The 22,948-nt window shown below is 59.2% G+C and overlaps 2 protein-coding genes across 2 annotated transcripts; both read left to right on the forward strand.

The window, feature by feature from the left end:
* Positions 1 to 2,594: 2,594 nt before the first annotated feature.
* Positions 2,595 to 9,031, forward strand: BESB_010870 (uncharacterized protein; the record flags this gene model as incomplete). The annotated part of the gene is made up of 5 exons (XM_029359841.1): positions 2,595 to 5,243; positions 5,663 to 5,735; positions 6,112 to 6,753; positions 6,985 to 7,096; positions 7,351 to 9,031. 5 exons carry the CDS (start codon positions 2,595 to 2,597, stop codon positions 9,029 to 9,031), a joined length of 5,157 nt encoding a protein of 1,718 aa, XP_029222754.1.
* Positions 9,032 to 14,608: 5,577 nt separating this feature from the next.
* BESB_010880 (ChAPs (Chs5p-Arf1p-binding proteins) protein) lies at positions 14,609 to 21,973 on the forward strand (the record flags this gene model as incomplete). Its single annotated transcript, XM_029359842.1, has 8 exons — positions 14,609 to 14,693; positions 15,355 to 15,496; positions 16,012 to 16,098; positions 16,661 to 19,898; positions 20,212 to 20,351; positions 20,678 to 20,762; positions 21,194 to 21,354; positions 21,847 to 21,973. The coding sequence occupies 8 exons, from the start codon at positions 14,609 to 14,611 to the stop codon at positions 21,971 to 21,973; spliced, it is 4,065 nt and encodes a 1,354-aa protein (XP_029222755.1).
* Between the last annotated feature and the right edge of the window lie 975 nt (positions 21,974 to 22,948).

A 22,948-nucleotide genomic window follows, 5' to 3' on the forward strand; every position in this document is an offset into this window, starting at 1 on the left:
AGGTCAGTCTTCGACGAACACAGCTGAGCCATGCCATCTACAAGCACAGCGGAAAACCCCTTACTCTGCTATAGGGAATTCGTCTGTTTGAAGGACAACTGAGGAGAAGGACTAGTTTGTCTTGCACAGCGGCACATAGCCTTTTAGGAGAGTCCGTGTCAGCCACGACTACGGTTCGCGCGGAGAAATTGCTGCATCTTTTCTAGAAAATCCTGCTGCCGAAAAAAAGACATCGGAATGCAGGCCAGACGCGCGCAGGACAGCCTGACTGGGAAAAAATGGAAGAATTACTACGCAACAATGGCCTTCTTTGAGGATGCAGAAACTGGTTCGTCTTGAAGGGCTTCGAGGAGGCGCGCAGTACAGGTCGGTCTCTCTGGTGGTTGCTCTCTCCGCTCTGCACCCTCTCGTCCTGGAACGTAAGGTCGGAGAGGCAAGACGGCGAAGTCCCTGCGCAAAACGGAAAGTAGTAGCGACCCATGTTGTGCAAACGTGCCGGCACGCAAGAGCGACAGGGGCTCCGCATTTTACGTCTCCCGCTAAATTTCTTGTCACTGGAGCACACAGGCAGAGCGTAGCGGTTCGGTTGACCTAACTAATTTGAGCTTTCCCGCATCCCGTTCTACGTTGCGGTGAATGCATGTGTAAAGCCAGTTTGGACCGCGCCGCGTCAACAAGGAGCAGCGTACTCCTCTCGAGAGCCTCTGGTTCTTGGGCTTGAGCACTCGGTCTGAGTCTCGAACTCCCTTCACTAGGCGATTCGGTGCGCGCCCTGCCTTCGTTCTGGACGCAGTTGGCAGAATTTCTTCGCTTCCTCAGCCCTTTTCTGCGCACAATTTTTCGCCATTTCCGGAGACGTTGGCGGCGCCCAGACGCCACCAGTTGCTCCCTGCGATTTTGCCTCTCGAGGTTCCGATTGCGCCGCCGGGCCGCGGAGCCCCGTCGTGGAAAGGCTGAGTTGCAGTTGGATGAGCGGCAGCGGGAGAAGCGCTTCGAAGCCGCTCGGGGCAGCTTGCTGTTAAATGCGTGGGTTCGAACTGGGAGCACTCTTTTTCGGAATGTTCGGTGTTGAGGTTCTGTGTGCCTGAAGTGGAGATGCACTCTTCGTCTCTGTGCGTTTCCGGGCTTGTCTGATAGTCTCCGGGGCGGCCAGTACTTCCCTGCGTGGCGTGAAGCACACGTCCTGCTTTTTTCCCGTACGTCTGAGCTCCACGCAAACAGGTTTCCGTGTTGGTTCCATCTTCATCGTCGACTTTCCGCCGTGAGTGCGCACTCAATCGATCGCTCGCATTCGGCTCGGGAGCCAGGCCCTAGCCAGGTTCTTAGCCGACTGCGGAGCGGAGCACTCCCCGAAGCGCCGTCCGAGTGTTCGGGGCTCCTTTCTCGTGCGCTAACCTGTTTCTCATCTACGGCTTGTCTTCGTGAAATCAGAGACACTCGTTGAGGGGCTTTTCCGGCTGGCAAAAGTATACTTTCTGGTCGTGTCCATTCTCCCGGGGGATAGCGAGCGGCTCCGGCGCTGCGTCGGCTAGAGTTTTCGGGGCTCCGTTCCTCACAGCGCGGGTGCGATGAAACGGCAGCAGCTCCTCGTTCGTCTTCCACGTGTCCGGTCCTCCGCTTGATGCTTCGTATGTAGGTGCTCTCAGTTCCGAGTTGACGGCGCAGAAGAGTCGTTGCACGTGCACTAGCATTTTTCGGCAGTTGGCGTCCAACGCTGCAATTTGCACCTTGAGCAGAATCGCCGCTACGCTCCAGTGAAGGATATGCACAGAGCGAGTGGGGATGTGACTTTATGGATTATCTGCACCTTCAACTACTGCTCTGCGGGATAATCTGTCGGAGGCGAGCGGGGCTGATTTACGACGAAGCCCCCCCCTCCCGTTCCGGCCGACGTCAGCTTGCAAGAGCATCCTCAGCAGATGACATTCATCTGCAGCGCCAGCTTGAGATGCGTGTGGAGCCAGCCGAACAAGGACGCGAACCGCTTGCCTTGCTGTTTCCGCCGTGTCTCGCGCCTGGAACACACGCCTCGAGAGCCCCTCATTGCGTTTAGGGGCAGCGAGGCGTTCTTGATCGATTTCATTCCAGCGTGAATGCTAGGGCCAAGATGCGTAGACTGCCATATCTGTAGCCTTCTGCATGCATCGAGACAACAGAGACAGGCAGGAATTCGCGGCTAGCTAGTGCCTGTGGGCGCATGTTTGCCCTGGGAGCGGCCACGACCTCCCACCAGCAACATGTGGGACAGTAAATGGGCTGCTCTTCCCAAAGATTCTGCTGTGGAAGATTCCGGAGCGGTATGCCTCTGTCCAGCTGCACCTGCGTCCTGTGCGGCGAGCGGCATCACAACTCAGTGGACAAACGGTCGCCTTCGCGCTGCGCGCACTGAATTCTGCGACGGCTTTTCACGATTCGCTGGCTGAAGTTCCGTTCTCCAGCCACTTTCACGCTGGGCACCAGCAGACCGAGGACTGCTCGGCGTTGTCGAAGCTAAGTTGGGGTGTGCCCAGCCGACACTCTTGGCGGACGGAGAAAGGAAGGGTCCACTTTGCTTAGCTGTCATTCGCGTTCTCCGGTTTGGCGCGCTGTCCACGATGACGACGCGGCAAATTCATGCCTTTGCTCAGCTGATCGATCAGCTCCCTGTCGGCGTCCAGGAGTCTGAGTTTATTGATGGAGCCGTGGCCGCGAACTCTGGTAAACTGGGCTTCAGTTCCTTTACTGATTCCCAGCACTTCCAGTATCCGAGACGGCCCCCATGCAGCAGCAACGAGGGGTGTTACCCGCAGCACGACGGGTCATACGGGGTTCTAACCCCTAGAGCTCGAACTGGGGGGGAAGAGCCGACGGGTTTCGTCGGCTACGGGAGCTCCTCGTGGGACGGAAGGCCTCCATGCTTCTCAAGCGGCTCCCTCGGAGGAGCGGGGGACGATGTGAGCTCCCGCTTCCACCACCCCGTTCCGCAGGGCAACCACGCGCTGGCGTCCGCGTACGACCATGGCCTGGATAAGCCGTACGTAGACTGTGGGCGCGGCCCGAGCCGCTGCGGCGGCGAAGTCGGGGATTGTAGCGATTCGCACCGCCGGGCAAGGGCTCCTGTCTTCGACAGCAAAGACTCAAGCAACAACAGAGCCATATTTGCCGCCGATTCGCCGGCAGCGCCTCCTTCCTCTCTTGCGCCAAACAGCTGCCACCAGGGTGTCGCTTCGTACTACGCGCCGCCTCCTCAGAGAGTCCAGCAGCATCAGCAGCCCCCGTTCAACACAAATTATTGCACGCCTGCTTCCCACGGCCACGCGGAAAGTTCGCCCAACGCGGCGTCCATGCATGCTCACTACCACAGCAGGAACGACGGGGACCGAGATGCCTACCGTCTGCCTGGTGCGGTGCCGGGAAGTCTCGGAGACAGTCGCAGCGAACACGAGATTCCGCCATGTGGGGGATACAGTGATTTCCGTTCGGGGCCCGCTCCGCGTCTGCCCACAGTGCCCCAGCCCGGCGCCGAGGGGTTGGGTAATGCCTTTGGGAGTGACGCTGTCGTGGATAACGGCGTTTTAGTTGAAGGCGGGTTTTACGGATCCTCGCCTTGTATATCTGCGGGTGCATCAGCCTCGAGCTCTTGCGTTTCGCCGTATAACACTACCGGCCTTGGTGGGCATATCAATGACGGCTTTTCTCTCGATCGTCCTCGTTCTCTTCTGATGGGATCAGGCGGCCCTAATGTGAGAAGCACAGGCACCCCAGGGACGCCTGCTCCTAGCGACAGTTCGAATGTTTCTTCTCCTGTGGCGTCTTGCGGGAATCGGACCACAAGCCATGAGGGAGATCCACTTCACCCTCAGAGCTACGCGATGTCTCGTCCGATGTCAGGTCTACAGCAGGCTTCGTCCGCCCCGGGGCCCCACAGCTGCGACAGCGTCCATCCTTCGAGGGGCTCCCTGCCCTCCTTGTATCACGCTCAAGAGTTTAGCAACGGGAACGGCGGCGAAAGTCATACAGCACCATCCAGTGGCTGCAAGAAGTCTCGCTGTTACTCTGCTCGTGGCGCAGACGTGTCGGGCATGTTTTCCTCCGGGGTCCCTCTGTCTTCATACAGACGGGATGAAAGCGTGTGTCGGTCTGACTGCCGGTGCGGCGAGCCTCCCCAGGAATTCAGCGCCGCACAGAACTTCACGCAAAATTCTGTGAGCCACCAACACAGGTATGGCGGAAGGGGCGAGGACCGCCGACCTAACGACATGCCATCAGGCTGTCCTGCATCACCACCTTCCCTCCAGTGTTTGGAGCCCGCGGGGTCGGGAGACAGTGTTCGCCCCAGCGTCACGGATTCGGATCCAGCACAGCAGATGCCGATGAGTCCGTTTTGTCATCCCGCCGCTGGCAGAGAAGAGGGCCGGCGGCAAGATGGAGCTTGCGGAAATGGGCAGAATTTCATCGAGGCCACGCCACTCGTTGGAGCCTGCAACCCAGGAGCAGGGTTGACGAGTTGGCCTGGCACTCGGACCTCTTTGCAGAGTGCACCATCCTCATGTTTCGGACCAACCCCCCCCTTCTTCCAGAACCCGGGGAATTCGTCTGTGCTCACCGCCAGTGGGAACACGCCAGTCGCTGGTGCCGATCGCTCCTCCGGAGCTTTCGGCGCAGTTGCCGCTTCGCAGGCTAAACATGAGCGTCGACACTCTGGTGGAAGTCAGCACCCTGCTGTGGCTCAAGAAAGCAGTCTGTTGAATGCTGGATCCTGCGTGTCGTCTTCTTCGGCCTCGACGTTTGAGGGCAACAGCAGCTGCGGCAGTGGCGGGAGCCGAAACGGCTCTCCCGTCAACTCCCCTAGACAACGGTCTAGCAAGCTCCGCCGACCTCAGTCAGCCGTCGGGCGCTCGCTTGTTCACCGTCGTGTTTCGGGCGCGTCGACCGGCCCCGGCCCCGGTGCTAGCGGGGAAACAGCATCGCTGCACGGCGACCCGCCGAAAAACGGACATAATTGTTTGTCGAGCAAGCCATCGAAGAATATCGAGGCCTCCGCCGATACAGCTCGTGCGGGACAGGGTGGAGGCTCCGTTTCCCGCGAGGAAGCCGAGGGCCTCGGGGGCGATCAAAAAGGCGCACAGGGCTGTGGAGGCGGCGCTGCGGAAGACAGGTGCGACGTGAGCGCTTCCAGCGCCGCCGTGGGACGCCTCCTCTCTGCCAAAATCGAAGGAGTCAGCATGCATTCGGACGGCGGGCCTGAAAGATCAATCTCTTCGGTGAGTCAACTCTTTTGCCACAGAGCTTGGTCTGCGTCCAGGATTCGCACATCCTCCTCCGCGATGCCGTTTACTCGCGGCACATATCCGAGATCTGGTGCCTCTTGTAGGAGATCTAGACTGCAGTTCTTCCTCAACTGAGGTAGCGTACCTCTTTTGAGTTGGTGCTCACACGACACAGAGGAGGCATGCCGTCCCTGTGGCTAGCTCTTTCACCTTGCCGTAGAAAACGCTAGTGTATGTGCGTGACGCGGTGTTCTTCAAGACCCGCGGAGCTCGCTGACGTCGGAGGTGGTCAATTCGCGCGGTCTGACAGCTCTGGATTGCATCTCGCCGTCGAGCGTCTCTTTTTCCACGTCTTCGAGCAGATGGATTTCTGCAAAGCTGGTGTGTACTGCGCCTCCCCATTTTCTCCTCAGATTTTAGAGGGGAACAAAGGAATCTCCGCGAGTGGGTCTCAGCAGCCAATGCCAGGCTCCGTAGAAGATGGTGGTAAGCTTGAGACTCTGCGTAGGGGCGCGGTGTGAGCTCCGGGTGTGTCCGCGGCCGAAGATGGGGACCTTGAGCGGCTCTCGCGCCTTTGCCGCTTCAATTAGTGAGCTGCGTGGGACGCGGGTGGCCTCGAGCGCTGGACCCAACGGGACTGTCAGTCCGGGGCTGTTGGACTGTCGTCGCATGAACTCTCCCAGCGCATGTGAGCCGGGTTTCCGCATTCTAGACATTCTTGACTCATCCGCCATTCTTTGTGACGTGACTGGAGCGAGTTTCGAGCGTGGATCCTGTATTGAAGTTGGGCGGCCTCGTGGCGTTTTGTGTTCCAGGATGAGTTATCTGGCGCACTGTGTCGCTTGGCTGTGCGTTGAAACAGGCCCAGGGGACGCAAACAAGGCTGACGGAGCAGCAGACGCCAAGTCGTTTCTCTGTGAACGCCGTCGGGCTGTCGGAGACGGGCGAGAAGACGGTCGGAAGGCCTGCCGACGCATAGAGGAGCACGTTGATGGAACGCATATTGTCGATGCCCTGCCTGCAGCGTGCACTACCGGTCACGCGATGGATAGTGAGTTGCGTTCCCATACACCGGGCGGCGACAGCAACATCGTTATGCACGGCAGACGCCTTGGTGCTGCCGGGCAGCTCGGGGAGAACGGAGTTTGTGGCAGGCAAGGCGGAACCGGCGAGCTGTTGACGAGCCGGTACAACCTGACAGGGAAGGATACGGGCGTGGGAGTGGCTTCGAGGGGAGACAGGAGGGGGGAGGCGGCCGTCGGTGACATTCAGGGAGGGATAACAAAGACCGACAGCGTCAGTGATGAAATGGAGAAGGCGAAACAGGGGAACGCTCTGGGAAGGACGACCGCTGCGGCACACGAGACCGACGGCGATGACCAAGAGCGCGTGTCGACTGTCGTCCGAGCCCTCGAGGAAGAACTAAACAAGGTTTCGGAGGAGCTACGAGAGGTCATCTGCCAACGGGAAGAGGGCCGCGAATTTTTTCAAAACTTTTTTTTCGGTAAGTCCGCTCTGTCCTTGCGAAGTTGGGGAGTTCGGGCGTCTGGAGTCATGCGGAATCGGGGGACGCTGCTGCTTTCTGTTTTTTGACGCCGCCCTGGAGTGCGGGGCGGCTTCATGGCAGTTGCTGTAGAGATGCCTAGAAGGAATTGCCGGTGGAGTCTGCATAGAATTGACGCACGAAAACTCTCGAAAGACTGCAGTGTGTCTCTCTCCGGCCTTTTGTTTGCAGATCGAAAGCAACGGTATCTCTCTCGTCTTCAAGAGATTCGTCCTTTCCTAGGGTCCGCTTTCAATGACGTCTTTCGAGCAGTCACGGCGTGCCGCACCGTCGGTCAGTTGAGGTGAGAGCCGTTAATGTCACTTCACGTTGCATCACCTGGAGGCCGTGTGTGCGCGGCGCGTCGTACAGAAGCATCAAACTGCCCTGTGTTGGCGTAATTTTGAGCGAGGCAAACCCCCCGCTGAAAGCTCATCCGCGCATCGCGTTTCTGTGGGGTGCGCGTGCCCGTCGGCGGCGGAGTTCCCTTCGCATTTGTGATTGGCGACCCGCCATGGATCCTTTCGAGTCTGATGTTTGCTACTCTGGTGCGTTCAGCACATGGGTCGCGGCGTTCGACTTCTCCGGTGCCGCCACGGCGTCGCCAGGTTTCGCTGCGTCACGGGTCTTGGAGGTTTTCAACTCTGGCGCGGCCGCGCCCTTGCATGTAACGGTCGACGGTTTCTGTTCTCATATGCCGCCATCGCTTCGAACGCCACCTGCAGGGGGCCTGGACTGGGATGTGGAGAACTCCGGCGCGGGGGTGCGCGTGCGAAAATGTCTCTCGTCTTGTGTGGCGGAGGTCTCCTCGAGTCGGGACGGGGGCGTCAGGGGGGGAAGAACGACATCGGCGGTCACGCGGCCGACGGATGCAGCGGACACGCTGCTCGGGTATCGAGCTTGTTGCACTCGAAATTTTTCTCCCACTTCGTTTGTGCTTCGCGTACCTTCTCTCAACGGCGTGCCTCATTTGCTGCCCTTCACCTGCGTCCGCGGCGACGAGAACGCGTGTGACAGCGGGAGAGCTGACAGTCCCCTGGGTGTCCGCGCACAACGCTCGACTGGCGCGGTGATTCGGACTGCAGTGAGAACTCGAGGGTACGAAGCCGAGGACCTTCCTGCCCGTGTTTTGGGTACGGCGGACTCCGGGTCACGCCACATAGCCCGTCCTCCCCGTGTACGTCTCTGCAGTTTGGGAGACAGCGTAGGCGAAGAGGAAGACAACCTTCAGCAGAGACACCCGCCGCTCTCTGCCAGCAGTCCGATGGACGTTTTCTCGGGGCCCGGAGGCCTCGTGGAGAGTCTTCATAAAGGGGTCTCGCCCCGCACTACAAGCCTAGAAGACCATGTGGCAAGCCGCGTGACGGGCTCTCCGACCTCCTTGTTCGTCCCTTTCATAGATTTCGAGTGTGGCCCCGCCAGCGGTGCGAACGCGTCTCGCGCAGGCAGCAGGGTAGACACGGGTTTTTGGTCGTTCGAAGCCGTTCCAGCGGGCGCCGGCGGCCGGTCGGAGGGGGTAGGGAACGCGCGCGACGACTGCGCAGGTCTGTCGTCGGGTTTCGCTGGCGAGGGCGCAGACTCCGCTGGCGCTGCGAAAGACGGAGAAGGGGTCGGCGCGCCAGGATCCAATCGCGGAGCCCGGTCTGCGTCCGACTCTTTCGGGAAAGCGTCTGAACAGCAAGCAAGCAGTGGCGGTGTGCACCCGTCAACTTGCCACCACCAAGAGGCGTCAGGGGATCCAGGGTCAGAGGCGGAGGACGCGACTGCGCCTGGAAGCCCTTTATTCGAGAAGGCAAGCAAGACTGACGGGTCCTCGATTGAGGCAGAGCCGTACTCGAATGCGAAGAGTCAGAGCGATAGAGACAGTTCAGGGTCGCCAGGCCCGCATTGTGAAGGATTACCACCGAGCTGGCATCGGAACGAGAACGGTCCATTGTGTGGCAAGAGTGCGGGGATGCGTCCGGTCGGCGATCGAGATTCTGGTTGTGCAGCGTCAACTCGAGACACCGATAACGAGGCTCAAATGGGAGAATCTCCAGCCGGAGCAGGCACTGGCGAGATACGTTTTGATCAGTTTGATAATTTGAATCGATCCGCCCAGAGTGGCAGCCTTCTGAGTACACCCTCAAGCTTGAACGGTCCTGACGCGAGCGTCTTTGGCAGTCAAGTGGCGCAGCCGGATTGGTCATCCGGGTCGTATCGACTGCAGAAACTAATTTCGAGTCCGCAACTACGGTAGCGTATACTGGAGAAAGCACCGTCGGATCTTTCCACCGCGAAGAAGCGATGCGGCTCGTTGTACGACGGTGCCGTGTAAACGCGAGCATCGCTGGTTGCCTCTGGGTCATTCAACGAACTCAGACGGCAGAGGGATATGGGAATGGCGACTCTTTTTTATGCACAGCGTGTAAAAAGAAACACTATTTGAAAGAGTGCTTGACGAAAGCGACCCGTGGGCAGAGACCCTCGTTCTGAGGCCACGGTGTGGAGCTGTCCTGCAAAAAGGGGCAGCTGCGGAGAGATCCAAGAGGAAATGGGTGCGTTGGGAGAGTGATGCATGTGAACCTCCAGCGCGAGCCAAAGTGGCTACATATCCAGTACTCTCGAAATCGCATACACGGCAGTTTTTGTCGTCCGTGAGTGCACTTGTCGTGGGCGGCGGCCGTCGTGATACCACAGCGAAGGGGCAACAGCAGCGACCGCTCAAGGCAGTAGTGTTTGATTATAAAAGTGAAGAAAACGGTAACGGTGTTCTGTTTCCTTCATTATGCTTTCTTCAGTAGCGTTTGCAAGTCTAGTGAACACGACGTCCCGTTTGACGTCAATGGATTCGTGTGTACTTCCCCGGATGCCGTTCGGGATGACATCAGCCACCACTGTATGCGATGTAAAGGTGGAACGTGTGCCCGCGTTTTTGTGAGTCAGACCTATGCTGCTAGTTTCAGTGTTCTGTGGTACACTCCGATAGAGCTACTCGGGAATAGGAAGATGAGGCGCGTTCCATGTTCTGACTGAAGATCTTCTTCTGACTCGAGTGTAGAGGGGAAGTTGTCCCAGGGGTCAGTGTGACTGCTTACGGGAGTTGGAGCAGGGGATTTGCAGTTGCATGGTTTTCTGAATGCCGGGATTCAACAACTTAATTTGGCACATTTCGGAGTCAGAGAGACAGCGAACTTTTGAGGTCAAAATGGCCGGTATAGGCACAGTGCTCTGATCGGGTGCCACAGTAGCCAGGGGCACTCCAGTGCCACCTGGCTGTGAACTTCCGTCCTCGTGTCGTACGACGGAAGCGGCTTCAGTTACGTGGCGATTTTCCGGAGGTCGCGCAGGCGAAGTAGAACGCATCTATGGTGGGCTTGCAATCTGCAATCGCCGGCGGGACTGAACTATAATAATCTGTAGGAAAACTAGCCAGGATGGCGGCATAGCGGGCACCCCACAGATTCAGGTTCGCTGACGTAGTGGCTCATCTGGTCGCGTCATCCGGAACCTGCCTAAGGTGTTCGTTCTATGGGAGCCGCCGATTGAACCGCTCACACTTCCACCAGAAACTTGACGCGATGGCCTCGTGCGCCCCGAAAGAAAGAAGTGGAGGAGCAGTGATTTGCATTGGGTGTTTTTCTTGCGAGCTACGTTCGCCCACAACTCTAGGGCTGGAGAAAAGACATGCACAGAAGAAACTCATCGAATGCGACGGGTAAGCGATGCGAACCATGACGTGGCACCAGCACGTTCCGTAGACTTTCCGTCGCTCTAGCTGGCGGAATGCTTTGTGTCCACAGGGCATCCAACCAAGAGATCTTGGTTTCCACCCTCGACAATGCTGAGGGCGGGTCAGTGATAGGAGGATAAAATACAGCTAGCAGTTAGCTGTCAACAATTCACCAGCGGGACAAACCCGAAGCCGTTACGGCGTCTCCGCGCGGTTGCTGCCGCTCTACCGAGAGGTGCCGACAGCATCCAACACCATATTCGTGTCGCTTGAGGTTGCATGGTACCGTCTCTATATTCTTGCGTGCGGACAGTTGTAATGTGTGGTTTAGAGTTGGTACATGGGTTGCGCACATCCGACATATTGGTTTTATTTTGCTGTTTCCGAATACCGCGGCACCCACTTCGTTACTTGGAGAGCCCTTGAAAATGCACAAACGTGGCGCAGACGTTGTGTGCGCCAGTGGGCTGAAGTACACAGACCCGTACACACGATGCTTTATTTTCGATATTGCCCCGGGCGTCACTGAGGTAGGCGGACACTCGGCTTTGCTTTCTCGATTGCCTGTGACGACGGAGCACTAAATGTCGGACGGTGCGCGAATACGGTCGGTGCATGCGTTTCCATTGCCAGAACTGCGCCGTGCGATACAGCGTCAGAGGCTCCTACCGCTTGTGCTCGAGGCCTTCTGTTCGCTTGCTGTTGTCGCACCCTCTGCGCCTATACACCCACCTCGTGGCAGGAGGGCCTTTCGCTCTCTCGAACGTCGCACTTCGCACTGAGCCTTGCACGCGGAGGACGCTCAAGCTCCTCCAAATGGTCTTCAGTTGGTAACACCTTTGGCAGGACTCAGAGGGCTACCAGCGGACCCCTGCCGATGATGACTTGTTAGCGGATGTTGCCAGCGTGGACTAGCACACAGAAGTTCAAGAGAAATGCCGTGCTACAGCATGTTCTGTCGGGTGTTGTTCCACCAACAGGCGCAACTTCAGAAACAACTGAACCATTACGGGCTCGTCCAAATCTACACGTACTCGCCTGCAACGGCGCGCTTCCCCGGCTGGGCCTGGGTGGGGTATCACACTCGGGAGGGCGTGAAGAATTTGCTTGAAATGTCAGCGGCCGTGCAAAAGGCAGTGACAGAAACGAGGGCAAAGGCGACAGAAGAGGCGTCCCCTCCAGCACCTGAGAAACCTGAACCAGAAGTGGATACCGTTGAAACCTTGACAACACGTGTAGATACTGAACATGAAGTGACGACGACTCAACCGGAACATGATGCGAAGACACAACCAGAGCAGAAGACTGAAGAGGCAGCGAGTGCGTGACAGTGGTGGGCCTTGTGCTATTGTACATGCGGTTTTCACGTGTTAAACACCGGTCTCTGTCGGTTTTGAACGCCGACTCATGTGTGTGCAAGAATACTGGTGACGTGACCCGCTACTGTGCTGAGGTATTTTCCCCCTTGCGTCGATTCAGTGAAGTGGCGTCTCCTGCATCCCTGACAAGGCACTTCGTGCGTGAGGTGGATGGAAGGTAAGGGATTGTTGCTGGTTTGTGTTCATGGGCGGCATCCTGCTGGGATCTGAAGGCAGAACTGGCGGCCCGTCGCCACCTAGCTGCAGGTAAAGAGAGTTTGTTTTGGCGCTGCGGCCCGCGTAAGCAGGTTGTGAGCGCGGAAGAGGCTCTGCTGAAACCACTGTACAAGGCACAGCTGAAAGTAGACAGAAACATGCGAGTGCTGTGGCGAACCGAGTGAGTCAAGCAGGCGGCAGGTCTCTGCGCATTTCAACCTGATTGGGAGGCTCACTTGAGGACACCCGTCCGACTGTTTTCATGAGAATGTCACCGTGTTGGGAATGCCCCAGAAGACAAAGCGTGAGACTACCTTTATCTTCGTCTGTGCGCGGTTCCTGGCGGACGACGCAATCGCCTGAGCGTAAGGTACATGACTTTTTCGACAGACATCGATGCCATTTGGTGCGTCTATCGTGCCGCAGCATGCCCCCCATAGAGGGGTAGGGACACAGCCAGCTGCGCAGTTCTGGCAAAAGGGAGGGCCCTTGTGCCAGCAATATGGAGCTCAGTCTTTCACACGCGCGCGAGTGTTTTTTTTTTTTGGCATCGACCAAGCTCGCCGATGTGGTGACAAGGACTTGGCCTGTAGCTTCTGGGGTAGGCAGACTGCTAGCAGGGTAAAACACAAACACCTACACGCTCAGCGTCGAAAACCCCCCGTCCTGCTACGCAGCTACTTGTTCCCCACCGTTTGTGCGGAGCCGATACTACCTCGACGCCTTCGTCCTTCTTACCAGGCCCGCCCACAGTGGAGAAGCCGTGGCCTACATCAAATTCGGAATGGCGACCGCGTTTTCTCCTGCTGGAAGACTATTGGCACTTCTGCAGTGAACCGAACGCCGAGAAGCCCGGCGGCGAACGGTGAAGCGTCGGTTCGGTGACAGACTCCCACAAGGAATTCCAGATTCGGTGGCAACCTGGCCGCCGGCGCTTCTAAGCTTGATGCACGAACTGCGCTTGTCCTTCAAGGCCGATAGACCGAGAGAGGCGAAAGCTGTACTCGAACAGCTTCAAACCCCCAGATACTGCGATTCACACCCGCCATAGTCTTTTCGCACATGACGGGCACACAGCTCATGCACGTGGCTGATTACTCGCTGTACATACCTGCGTGGACACGGGGTATCCATGGAATCCTTCTTCGCGGGCTCAAGAACACCGCCGTCACGGATAATTGCTAGTTGCCAGTAAACACAGTAGGCCCTGAACGGCGGGCCTACACGCCATTCCCCGCTATCTCGCCTTCAGCCTCCACAAGCCTCGAAGACGCAGGCATCCTTGTGTATGTGTGTGTGTGTGTGGGCTCCTGCTTGTCTCCGGAAATGAAACCGACCCGCGCGTGACGAGGAAGGAAATTGTTCTGTCCAGCCGCGTGTTGCGTGCATGCCCATTTCTTCGCTGTCTTCGGTTGCGGAGTGTGACGTCTTCGCACTGCGAACGGCACTATAGGTCAACTCTGCTCTTTTTCCGCCGTCCCTATAGCTGATCTGCTACTAGAAAATGATTGTTTGAACCTGCAGACACCCGCTCATGTTCTTGAGCAGATCCCCTTTTCGTGTGTCTCTTGATCGCTGATCACTAACGATCGATTCGCGCGCGCGCCTGCATGTTCACAGAGAAGCCGCGTTCCCGCGAAACGGAATCCCGTTTTGGCTTTCTCCAAGACCCAGCACAGTCGGCGCGTTCTGTTCGAGTTAACATGAAAAACATTTCCGTCTTTTCCACTGGCGCAACGAGTGCCATTTTCACCCAAGATTGTCTTTGCCACGCACGGACTCGCCCATGCGTTCGGTCTGATCGAAAATTCAGCACTCGCGCTTTTTTTTTGTTCACGTCTCACCCCGCGATCTTCGCTGGGTTCCCTTTCTGGTCTATATAGTCTCTGGAAAACCCAGGTTTTTTCTCCTCTCGTTCTCAACGTGCTGAGGTGATGCGAACGTTTTTCGGCCTGCGCATCTATCGTCTTCGCGGAGACAAGCTCGATTAGCAGCAAGACAGACCCTCTTGAGGGAGACACCGACTTCGGAGTCGTCTTCCTCTCTGCCAAAGAAAGGCTCGGGGCAACAAGGCGCGAACAGCGCATGCCTTCGCGATACCTCGACTTCCGCGGACAAATTCTCGCCCGTGAAGCAACCTCTGGTTCTCCTCCTCCACCAGCGAATTGTCGCCTCTTGTCTCCTTTCATCGCCTGGCCTGTCTCCCGCTGAGGTCGATCTGCACGCTTCCGCCTGCCGCTGCAGCCACCTCTTCTCTGTATTTTCTCTGCATGCCCTGACCTAGTTTCTCTGTTTTGGTCCGCTTCACCTCGCCTCAAAAGGCTCCGTCTGGGCGGGCGGCGCCGCGTGCATGCCTGTATCGCCCTCGACTGCCCGCTTCGCGTTTGTTGCGCGCCTGCCTCCTTCGTCTCGCCCTTCATCTCTTCGCGCCTTTCCTCTCCGACCTGCGTGCGCGTGTCTCCTCCGACCCCCTCAATGGTCTGCTCGTGCGGCAGCCTCATCCCGGGGGGTATCTCGGGAAGCGGACAGCATGTCTCGGTGCGTGTCTGACTGCCGCGAGTTCGTCGACGTTCGGGGGGCACTCCTGGCGACTCGAGATGCCGCTTTGATTGCAGGTCAGTCCACCCGCGTCAGACTTTCGTCTCCCCTCCTCCGCGTTCTCCGCGGCCTCTTTCCGCTGCACTCTCCGCCCCGCTGGTCCGCCGCTGGGCGCCTCGGGAGCGCCCGCCGCCGTCACTGGAGACAGCCGTCTCTCTGCGGAGTTTGTTGAGTTTTGCTGCGCCGCTCCCCTGTCCTCTCTGCTGCCTTTCTTTTCCTTGCTGTCGTGTCTCGGATGTGTCTCTTTGAAGAGTCGGCGCCTGCGGTTGAATTAATTCAAGACGGCGGTTTGCTAGCTAATCCGTCCTCCTCTCTTATAACCCAGCTTTGCTATTTGAATCGTCGACGGCAGCGGGTCATCTGCTGCCGCGGGCGGTCACCCCGCAGGCCTTACTTCAGATCCGGTTCCCAGTTCGCTTCTCGTCGATGCGCGATGCGGTGCCTTAAACGGCCGCTCTGTCCCGAGCTTCTCTCTCCCTTTCCCTGTGACTTTTCTCCTCGTGACTCTCTCCACGGGTGTGCGCCGATCTGCGGTGACGTCCGCTCTCTCAGTTCGAAATTCAAATAAGAGAGAGAGGTCAGTGAGAGAGGACCTGAGTAGTACTGACAAACCTCGGATCTGCATGCATCAAGCACCGCATAACACGCTAAAGAGGTATCTGCGTGCTTTTTTTCCAGGAGACTTCGACGGCCTTGGCCCCCCCGATCTGTGCTGTCTCGAGAAACTGCCGAAAGATGGAGGGAGCTTGGCGAGCTTCTTCGGCACAAGCCAGCAGGACGCCGACCTCCTCCCCCCGAACGAGGGCGTCCTTTTCTGCCAGTGAGCCTTCGTTCACTACTCACACCTTTTCGTTGCTGCTCCTGCCGTCTGACGCGCCTCGCACGCTCCCTCCTTCGCATCTGTCCTCTCCCTACCCTCCGCGACGTCTCTCCGTTTTCGCGGAACATCCCTCTCCACTTGTAGGGTTTCGGAACTAGACACAGAAACACACACAGGATCTCTGCCATCTCGTCTTCCCGCGCTTTCTGTTCGCCATGCGCGTGAAACGTTGCAGAGTCGTAGAGGCGTCTGCAGGTCGATGCGCGTGTCCCTCTTCGTAGATTCATATTTGCCTATGCCTAGACATCACTCACAGGTGTAGCGTCTACCTGGGCGGCAGCTGCCGGGCCGGCGGAGCTCGAGGCCGCACGGCGCGGGTCCTGTACAGCGTAGCGAGAGGAACTTTCGACGCAGCGAGGGACTTTGGGGGCCGCTGACTGCGGTCGAGGCAGAGGATGCGTCTTTCGTTTGAAGAGACAGACAGACACATGCGGGTGCTCTGCGAACCTCTGCAGCTACGTCCTTGGCCTCGAAACGTCGCAGCCGGCGGCGATGGCTGCCTACATGTACGGACTCGTGGCGAGGCAGGAGGCGGCGACCAGGTACGCGCGCGGGGCCCTTCAAAGATGGACGCCTTTTCGGCTTTTCTCGGGAGCCTTGAGACCAAGACGAAACTTGAGTCGCGACTCTGCCGCGCACCTGGAAGCGCAGACCGCCCCTGAAGAGGAGGCAGTGTGGTTCCGCTGCGAGCCGTGCACAGAAGGGCATTCCTTGTCTTACAAAAAGCGTAAAAACATCCAACGTGGCAAACGGCCAGCAGCCTGATACGTCAAAGAGGCCTCCCCGAGGAATCGAGCCTTTCGTTGTCACAACTGTCCGCGCGTTGCCAACGAGTCCAGCGAACACTCCTGTGGTGCCGTCTTCTGACGACTGCGTGCTGAATGATTCTCTCCGCTTTGCCGTTCATTTCGTGCCCACCCGTTGGCTTTCCTCTTGATTCAGTCGGCTGGCGATCCGCGCTGCTGGAGGCTTCCTTTCTCTCAAAGCCTTGTCCTCCTCGTTTGACTGGCAGTTGTTTTTATCTGGCCTTCTTTCCAGGCTCACGCTCTTGCGCCGGACGCCCATGCACCGGTTTTTCGGGTTTTTGATTTGGTTTCTCCTCAGCTGGTTCGGGCGCAAGTGGCAGATCCTTGGGGGAGTCTACTGCACCTTCGACGTCTTCCATCAGGTCGACATTCGCGTCGAAGTCCACCTGCCGCCTTCGGCCGGATGGAAGTCGCGTTTCCTCTCGTCTTCGCTGGCGGCGACGGCCTCGCCGGGCGCCTCGGGGGCCCTCCACTGCTACGTGTTCCCTTCGGCCTCTTCCGTCTTTTGTCGTCCTTCTCTTCGGGCGCCTCAGCCCCGCCCGCCAACCCTCTGTGCCGAGGCCGCGGGCTCGCCGTCGTCGCGTCCGTCTGCGTTTTCGTTCTCCTCGTCTCCGCCGCCTGCGCCCCCGCGGTCGCGGGCGCCGGCGGCGGTTGTTTGCCGCCGGGAGCACGCCCGCGACGTGCGCGACCTTCCGCCGGCGCTGTGGGATGCGGCGCTGCTTTCTGCGCTGCTGCGCTTGGAAGTCCCGCCCGTGGTGCATCCGAGCCGGTGCCTGGTGGTTTTTCCGCTCTTCGAGAAGGCGGGCAAGAGCCGCGAGTTCGTGGAGCTTGCGACGCGCTTCTTCGCGTCGGGAGACGACCTCGGTCTGCTGCCCTCGATCGGCCAGGGCACGAACGCGCTCTGCGAGGTCCTCGCGCGCCACGTGCTCCGCACCGCCTCGGTGCAGAAAGCCGTCGAGACGCTTCTCTCGCTGCAGGCGCTCTCGCCGCTCATCCACCTGCACATCTCGCGCGCCTACACTCGGTGCAGGATGTTTTCGCTCGCGCTTTCGCTGCTCCTGCGCAGCATCCGGTCCTTCCCTGAAGAGGCCTGTTTCCTGCGCCACCAGGCCAGCGTGCTGCTGGCGAAGGCACGCGAAGACGCCCGCGGAGACGACGCCGCGGGACTAGAAAGCGCCCGAGGCGAGACGGACGAGGGAGACACGAGCGCGCCGTGGAGCCTGGAGCCCAACAGCGAAGGGCTCCCGCGCGAGACTGGGGCGGGGCGAAGGGCCCGTCATGCCTTGGAGACAGGCGGCCCTGGAGCGACACGTCGCCGTGGAGCGTCGGCGCACCTTGTGCAGCCCTCACGCATGCGCGGACCCTCGCTTTCTCTTTTTTCTGTGTCTCCGTCTGGCCTGCCGCGGCTGCCGGCGCAGCGAGCGCGAGGCAGCCCTTGGGGGCGATTGGCGGTGCGGGCTGCGGAGTTCGCGGTGAGCTTGTCCCCAACGCTGTTTCCCTTCTGGCTCACGCTGGCGGAGGCGCTTCGTTTCTGTCGGGCGTTCGCCCAGGCGCTTCTCGCGCTCAACGCCGCCCCTTACGTCCCTCTGGCGCGGCCGCTCTACACGAAGGGCCTGCCGCCGGACATCCACCGGTGCGAGGTCACGCAGCCCGCGCACCAGCGCTCTGGGTGCTTCAGCTTCCTGCTGCTTCCTCCGGTCGACGACGACTTCCTTCCTCTCGCGGTCTGCTCGGCTTCGCCGTCGCCCGCCCCTGCGCCCTCTTCGCCTCTCCCGTCGTCGCTTCCGCCGTCGTCTCCTTCGGCTGCGGCCGGTCTGCGGAAGGCGACGAGTCTCCACGGTCTCCAGGAGCGAGGCGAGGAGACAGGCCCGCGACGCGACCGCGCGACAGAGAGGGAGCAATACCCGCGCGAGGTCTACGTTTCGGCGCTGGCCTTCCTCTGGGAAGCAGAGAGAGGCGAGACGCCCCCCCCGCACAGCGACGCCGACGCGCGAGAGCGGCTGTGCCCAGACTCGCAGGCGGCCTCGAGCGCGCAGCCAACGCCTTCGCGGTCGCCAAAGAGTCTGTGCCCAGGGGAGGCCCGCACGCAAAGCGCACTGTCTCTGGCGCGCGCGTCTCCGGCTGCTTCACTTCATTCTTCGCCCTCCCCCGCCGCGAGCCCGTCTTCGGCTGGCGGTCACGGGAACCCGGAGAAGTCCAGCGGAAGCGGCTGGGACGCCGCGAGCCAGGCAGGCTCCACCGGCGGAGTAGAGCCTGGGCGACGCGCGGAGGCATGCAAAGACCGTGTAAGGCCTCCATCGCCTCCCTCCGCGTCTGTCTCCGCTGCCTCGCGTTTCTTGAATGCGTCGGGCGTCGTCGCCAGTGAAGAGCTTGGAAGAGCTCTCGCAGCTCGCCAAGGCGCCGCGGTGAGCCACCCGGCTGCCTCGCCTCTGTCGGCTGGCGAGGCGCGGCGCCTGCCTCAGGCTTCCTCTCTCTCTCCGGGTTCTGCGGGCGCGAGTGAGTTCGCGTCTTCTCTAGACCACCTGAGCGTGTGTCTGAAGTCTTCGCTGGGCGCGCGTCTGGACTACTTCGAGCGGAAAGCCTTTCAAGTTCTAGTCAAAGTCCAACGCGACATCTCGCTCGACCTGCTTGTCGCGCTCGCCTCGCGGCTCTTCCTCGTCGCCCGTCCCCTTCCCGACCGCCTCCGCTGGGCGGCGGTGCGCGCTCCCCCCCCTGCCGGCCTGCGCGACGCAGAGCCAGACAGGGATGACTCAGACGAGCCCGAAGGCCAGTCGGGGGACACACGCGACGCCCCTGAGCGGCGCCGCGCATGCGGAGAGCCAAGCGGACGGCGCGCCAGCCAGGAGCCGGCGGCTTGTCGAGCCCCCGAAGAGACAGCCGAAGGCGCAGACCGACCTGCACCGCGTGTTGATTCCTCTGCGGAAGGCAACTCGAACGCTGGAAACGGAGACTCCGAGGGGGAAAAGGCCCGCCGCCGACACTCCGCGTGTGGAAACGCGTCTCTCGCCTCCAGTCGAGGCTCTCGCCCTTCGGAGCAATCCGCACAGCGGACGGCCTCTGGATCTCCGTCGCCCGCGTTTCTGCCGTCTTCACCGTCGCTGCTGCACTCTGCGGGGGGGGATGGCGCTGCAGCCGCCGACGGCACTAGCAGCGACGGTGAGCGTGCCGGGCCTCAGTGCCTGCCGTCCTGCTCTTTGGGCTCGTCTCTCGCTTCCTCCCCGGGCGTCTCTTCGTTCGCTTCCTGCGCATCGTCTTCTGCCGCGCTGGGGGATGGCGGCGCGGGTGAGCGACAGCACGCAGCGCGCGGAGCGTCCGCGGACAACGCAACACCCAATCTGCCGCTCGCGAGGTCGCCGAGGGAGGAAGAGGCCGCGCGGAACAAGCGCGCAGAGAGCGACGGGCGGAGAGAAAGGCGCGAAAGACAACGACGAGAGGAAGAACTCAATGCGCTCCGCGCGTGGCTCGACACACAGGCGCCGATTCGACCGGAGTTTCTGCGGAGGCCTCAGTCCAAGATGCTGGAGAAAATCACGCGGGTAAGGGTGAGACAAGCAGAGAAAAAGGCGGCAGAAACCGAAGATCGCTCGCAGAAAGGACAAAAGAGAGATGGGCCGGAAACTCGAGAACTGCCCCTGCGCGAGTGAAAACGGGGCGAGCCAGGCAGGCGCGCCGGCAGCAGGGAGACTAGCAGATGAACGACCACAAGGAGAGGGAGGCCGAATAAAACTGGTAAAGGCGACTTGCACGAATCAAAGGGTGCTCAAGGAACCACGTGGACAACGCTCAATGCGCTGCCTGCCTCTTGCTGCGAAGACCCTCTCTACGGCACGAGGTGTTGCGTGTCTGCAGGCGCTGGAAAGCGATCTCGCGCTGCTTGCGCAGGCCCAAGGCAGCGAAGAGGAAGAAATTCGTTTCTTCACGAGCTTGTCGGCCTGGGACCCCGGCACTCGCAGTCTCGTTGAGAAGGCGGGATCCTTCTTGGTGGCGAGGTAGGGCGAACGAAGAGAAGAATTCGCTCTACTGACCGGACGCGTGCGTAGGAGAGTAGCTAGATGGAACTTTCAAGGTGCCGAGCAAAGGGCAGGGACAAGGGGAAACGTGAAGATAGAGATATATCATAGCCATCTACTTATGCATATATATATATATATATATATATATATATATATATATATATATATATACGCGTCTGCGCGTGCGCTCGTATATGAGAGGGTATCTGAGGGACGAGCCCCGCTCCTGCACTGCGTGTGTTTCCTTGTTTTGCTTCGTTGTGCATGTTTGAGGTCAAGTTGTGTACTGTCTTGCTTCACAGAGGTTCGCTCTGTTACCGGCTCCGCGAGTGGCGCAGCATGTGCGTCTCCTACGGCCTCGCGCTTCGCCTCGGGCTCTCATGCAAGGTGAGTCTCGCTGTTGGACTTCAAGGCTGTGCTGGCGGCTGCCGCAAGATCCTCTGCCGCGAGCTGGCGCCACAGGCCTTCTCACGTGAGTCGTGTATGTGGTCTCTTTTGAGAAGCCGCTATACTTGCTCCACCCTGCACGCATAGGTGCTCAGCGCGCATTCGCCCTCTTTACAAATATGGACTTCACTTCTTCATTCGCATGTATCACGTAGTTGCACACACTCGTTTGGAGTTGCCTAAGCTTATGCCGGCGAGGAGGTCGATACGGCGACGTTTTCGTGGAGAGTCGCGTCGCTTTCACATGGGTCGTAACAGAGATGCGGGCGCTGTTGAATCGCTGAAGAAGCACGGGGAGGCGGATGCTCTCGGCGTTTTGTTGTGTGTGCCTGGCGGGTTCATTTCTTGCTCTTTTCCGCTTCCTCCTGCAGGCGAGCCACATGCTGCTGCGGTACTTTGCGCGGCGAGGCCTTCCAGGGGAGGCACTCCGCATTTGCTCAGTCACGTGCCTGCACGTGCGGCACGTCTGCGGCGAAGACCTTCCTGCGTTGCCTTTCTGGATGTCCGCAGAACTCGCCAAGCTCATTGACCGGTGAGGACAGGAGCGTGTCCGTACTCCACAGGCAGAATTCCCCAAACACGGACCCTCACCCCGTGACTCTGTCACAATTGGCCGTTTACCCGCGTCTGTGCGTCAGCTCCTTTACGTGTCGAAACCTCGACTTTCCGAGTTCCAGCCCGCCCCCAAGACACGCGCGCACCAGAGCGCCTTCCAGTGCCGCGCGTGGTATGCAGCCTCGCAAGAATACACGTTCATATCTCCAAGTCCGCCCGAATCGCAGCATGCTGTTTAGTCCTATGTACACGCCACATACGCATATATATATGTAGATATATATATATATATATATATATATATGGAGGTTTGAGGCGCACACGGCGTGCCGGCCTGCCGCTTCACGTCGTGAGTCGCCAGCGGGCGTCGCGCACGCCTGCGCCGCGGAAGTGTCTCTGCCTGTACATCGCGCCTCCGTGGCTTCGTCTAGTAGATTGGTTTTTGCTGTTTTTGTTGTCTTTTTTTCAGCGTCGGCGTTGAGCTCGTGGCTGCCAGCGCGAGCCAGGTGCCTTGGCACGCCAGACACCCCGCAGTCGAGAGTTTCATCGAAAGCCGGCGCAGAGCTCGAGCTGCAGAGGAGGCGTTGTTCAACTGAGTTTCCAAGGCGAACACGTGGACACAGGGCGCCGACGCGGCGAAGCAAAGGCACACACAGCGACGTTTTACTATTTTCGTGCGCAGTTCGACAGAACAAAGGCCACCGAGAGGAGGTGAACGCAGAGACGGCACCCCTCCCCCTCCCCCGATCCCAAGCGGGAGGCGTAGGCCTGCGGCTGGGTAGCGCGGAAGATCAACGAACAACTGCGCAGGAGGAAAGTGATTTCAGAACTTTTCGGGGGTTCGCTCGCTCATATAAATTTCCGATAGACGCAGACAGAAGCGGAAGCCCGAAGGAGAGAGGAGGAAAAGCGCAAGAAAGCTTCAAGAGTAGATCGACGCATCGATGAATGTAGGTACCCGCAGAGATGAGTCTCTCCCGTTGGATGAATGCATTCGCATTTTTTTCTGTACAGAACCGTGCACGCATGCAATTTTGTTATTCCGTGTCTTCCGCGTCGGTAGGCCAAGATCTCCGACCTTGAGCAGATACTTGGGCGCGTGGAGTTCGTTTACCTATCCATCTATTGGAGGCAAGCTAGTGCACTGCCTGGCGTCTGCGTGCGAGTGCGTCGCCGCAAGCGTGTGGTAACTCGGCAGCCTACAAGATTGTTTTGAAGAAATGCGAGTTACACTCGAGACCACAGCGCATCAACTACGCGCGCGCATGCATCTACGCGGGAGGAAGGCAGCTTGGATACAGCGCCACCCCTTGCCGCACCCGCACAGCGCAGATGCAGGCTGTGCGGCTGCGGCCACAAGCATATTTATCTCCATCTCATGTCTAGGTTTCTCTGCAAGACCTTTCTTGCAAGCAGTGTTGGCGCAGAGTCGCTGATGCACTGGAAAAAGGGAGTTGGACCAGAGGAGAGCCTTTCGCTGTCTTCCGCATCTTGGTAGCAACGACAGAAAGAAAGGCGTAAAGAGAACGAAAAAATACGCGCTGGTACGTGGGGAAAAAGACAGAGGTCGC

Source organism: Besnoitia besnoiti, chromosome I, assembly GCF_002563875.1.
Source record: "Besnoitia besnoiti strain Bb-Ger1 chromosome I, whole genome shotgun sequence".
In the NCBI taxonomy this organism is placed as follows: domain Eukaryota; phylum Apicomplexa; class Conoidasida; order Eucoccidiorida; family Sarcocystidae; genus Besnoitia; species Besnoitia besnoiti.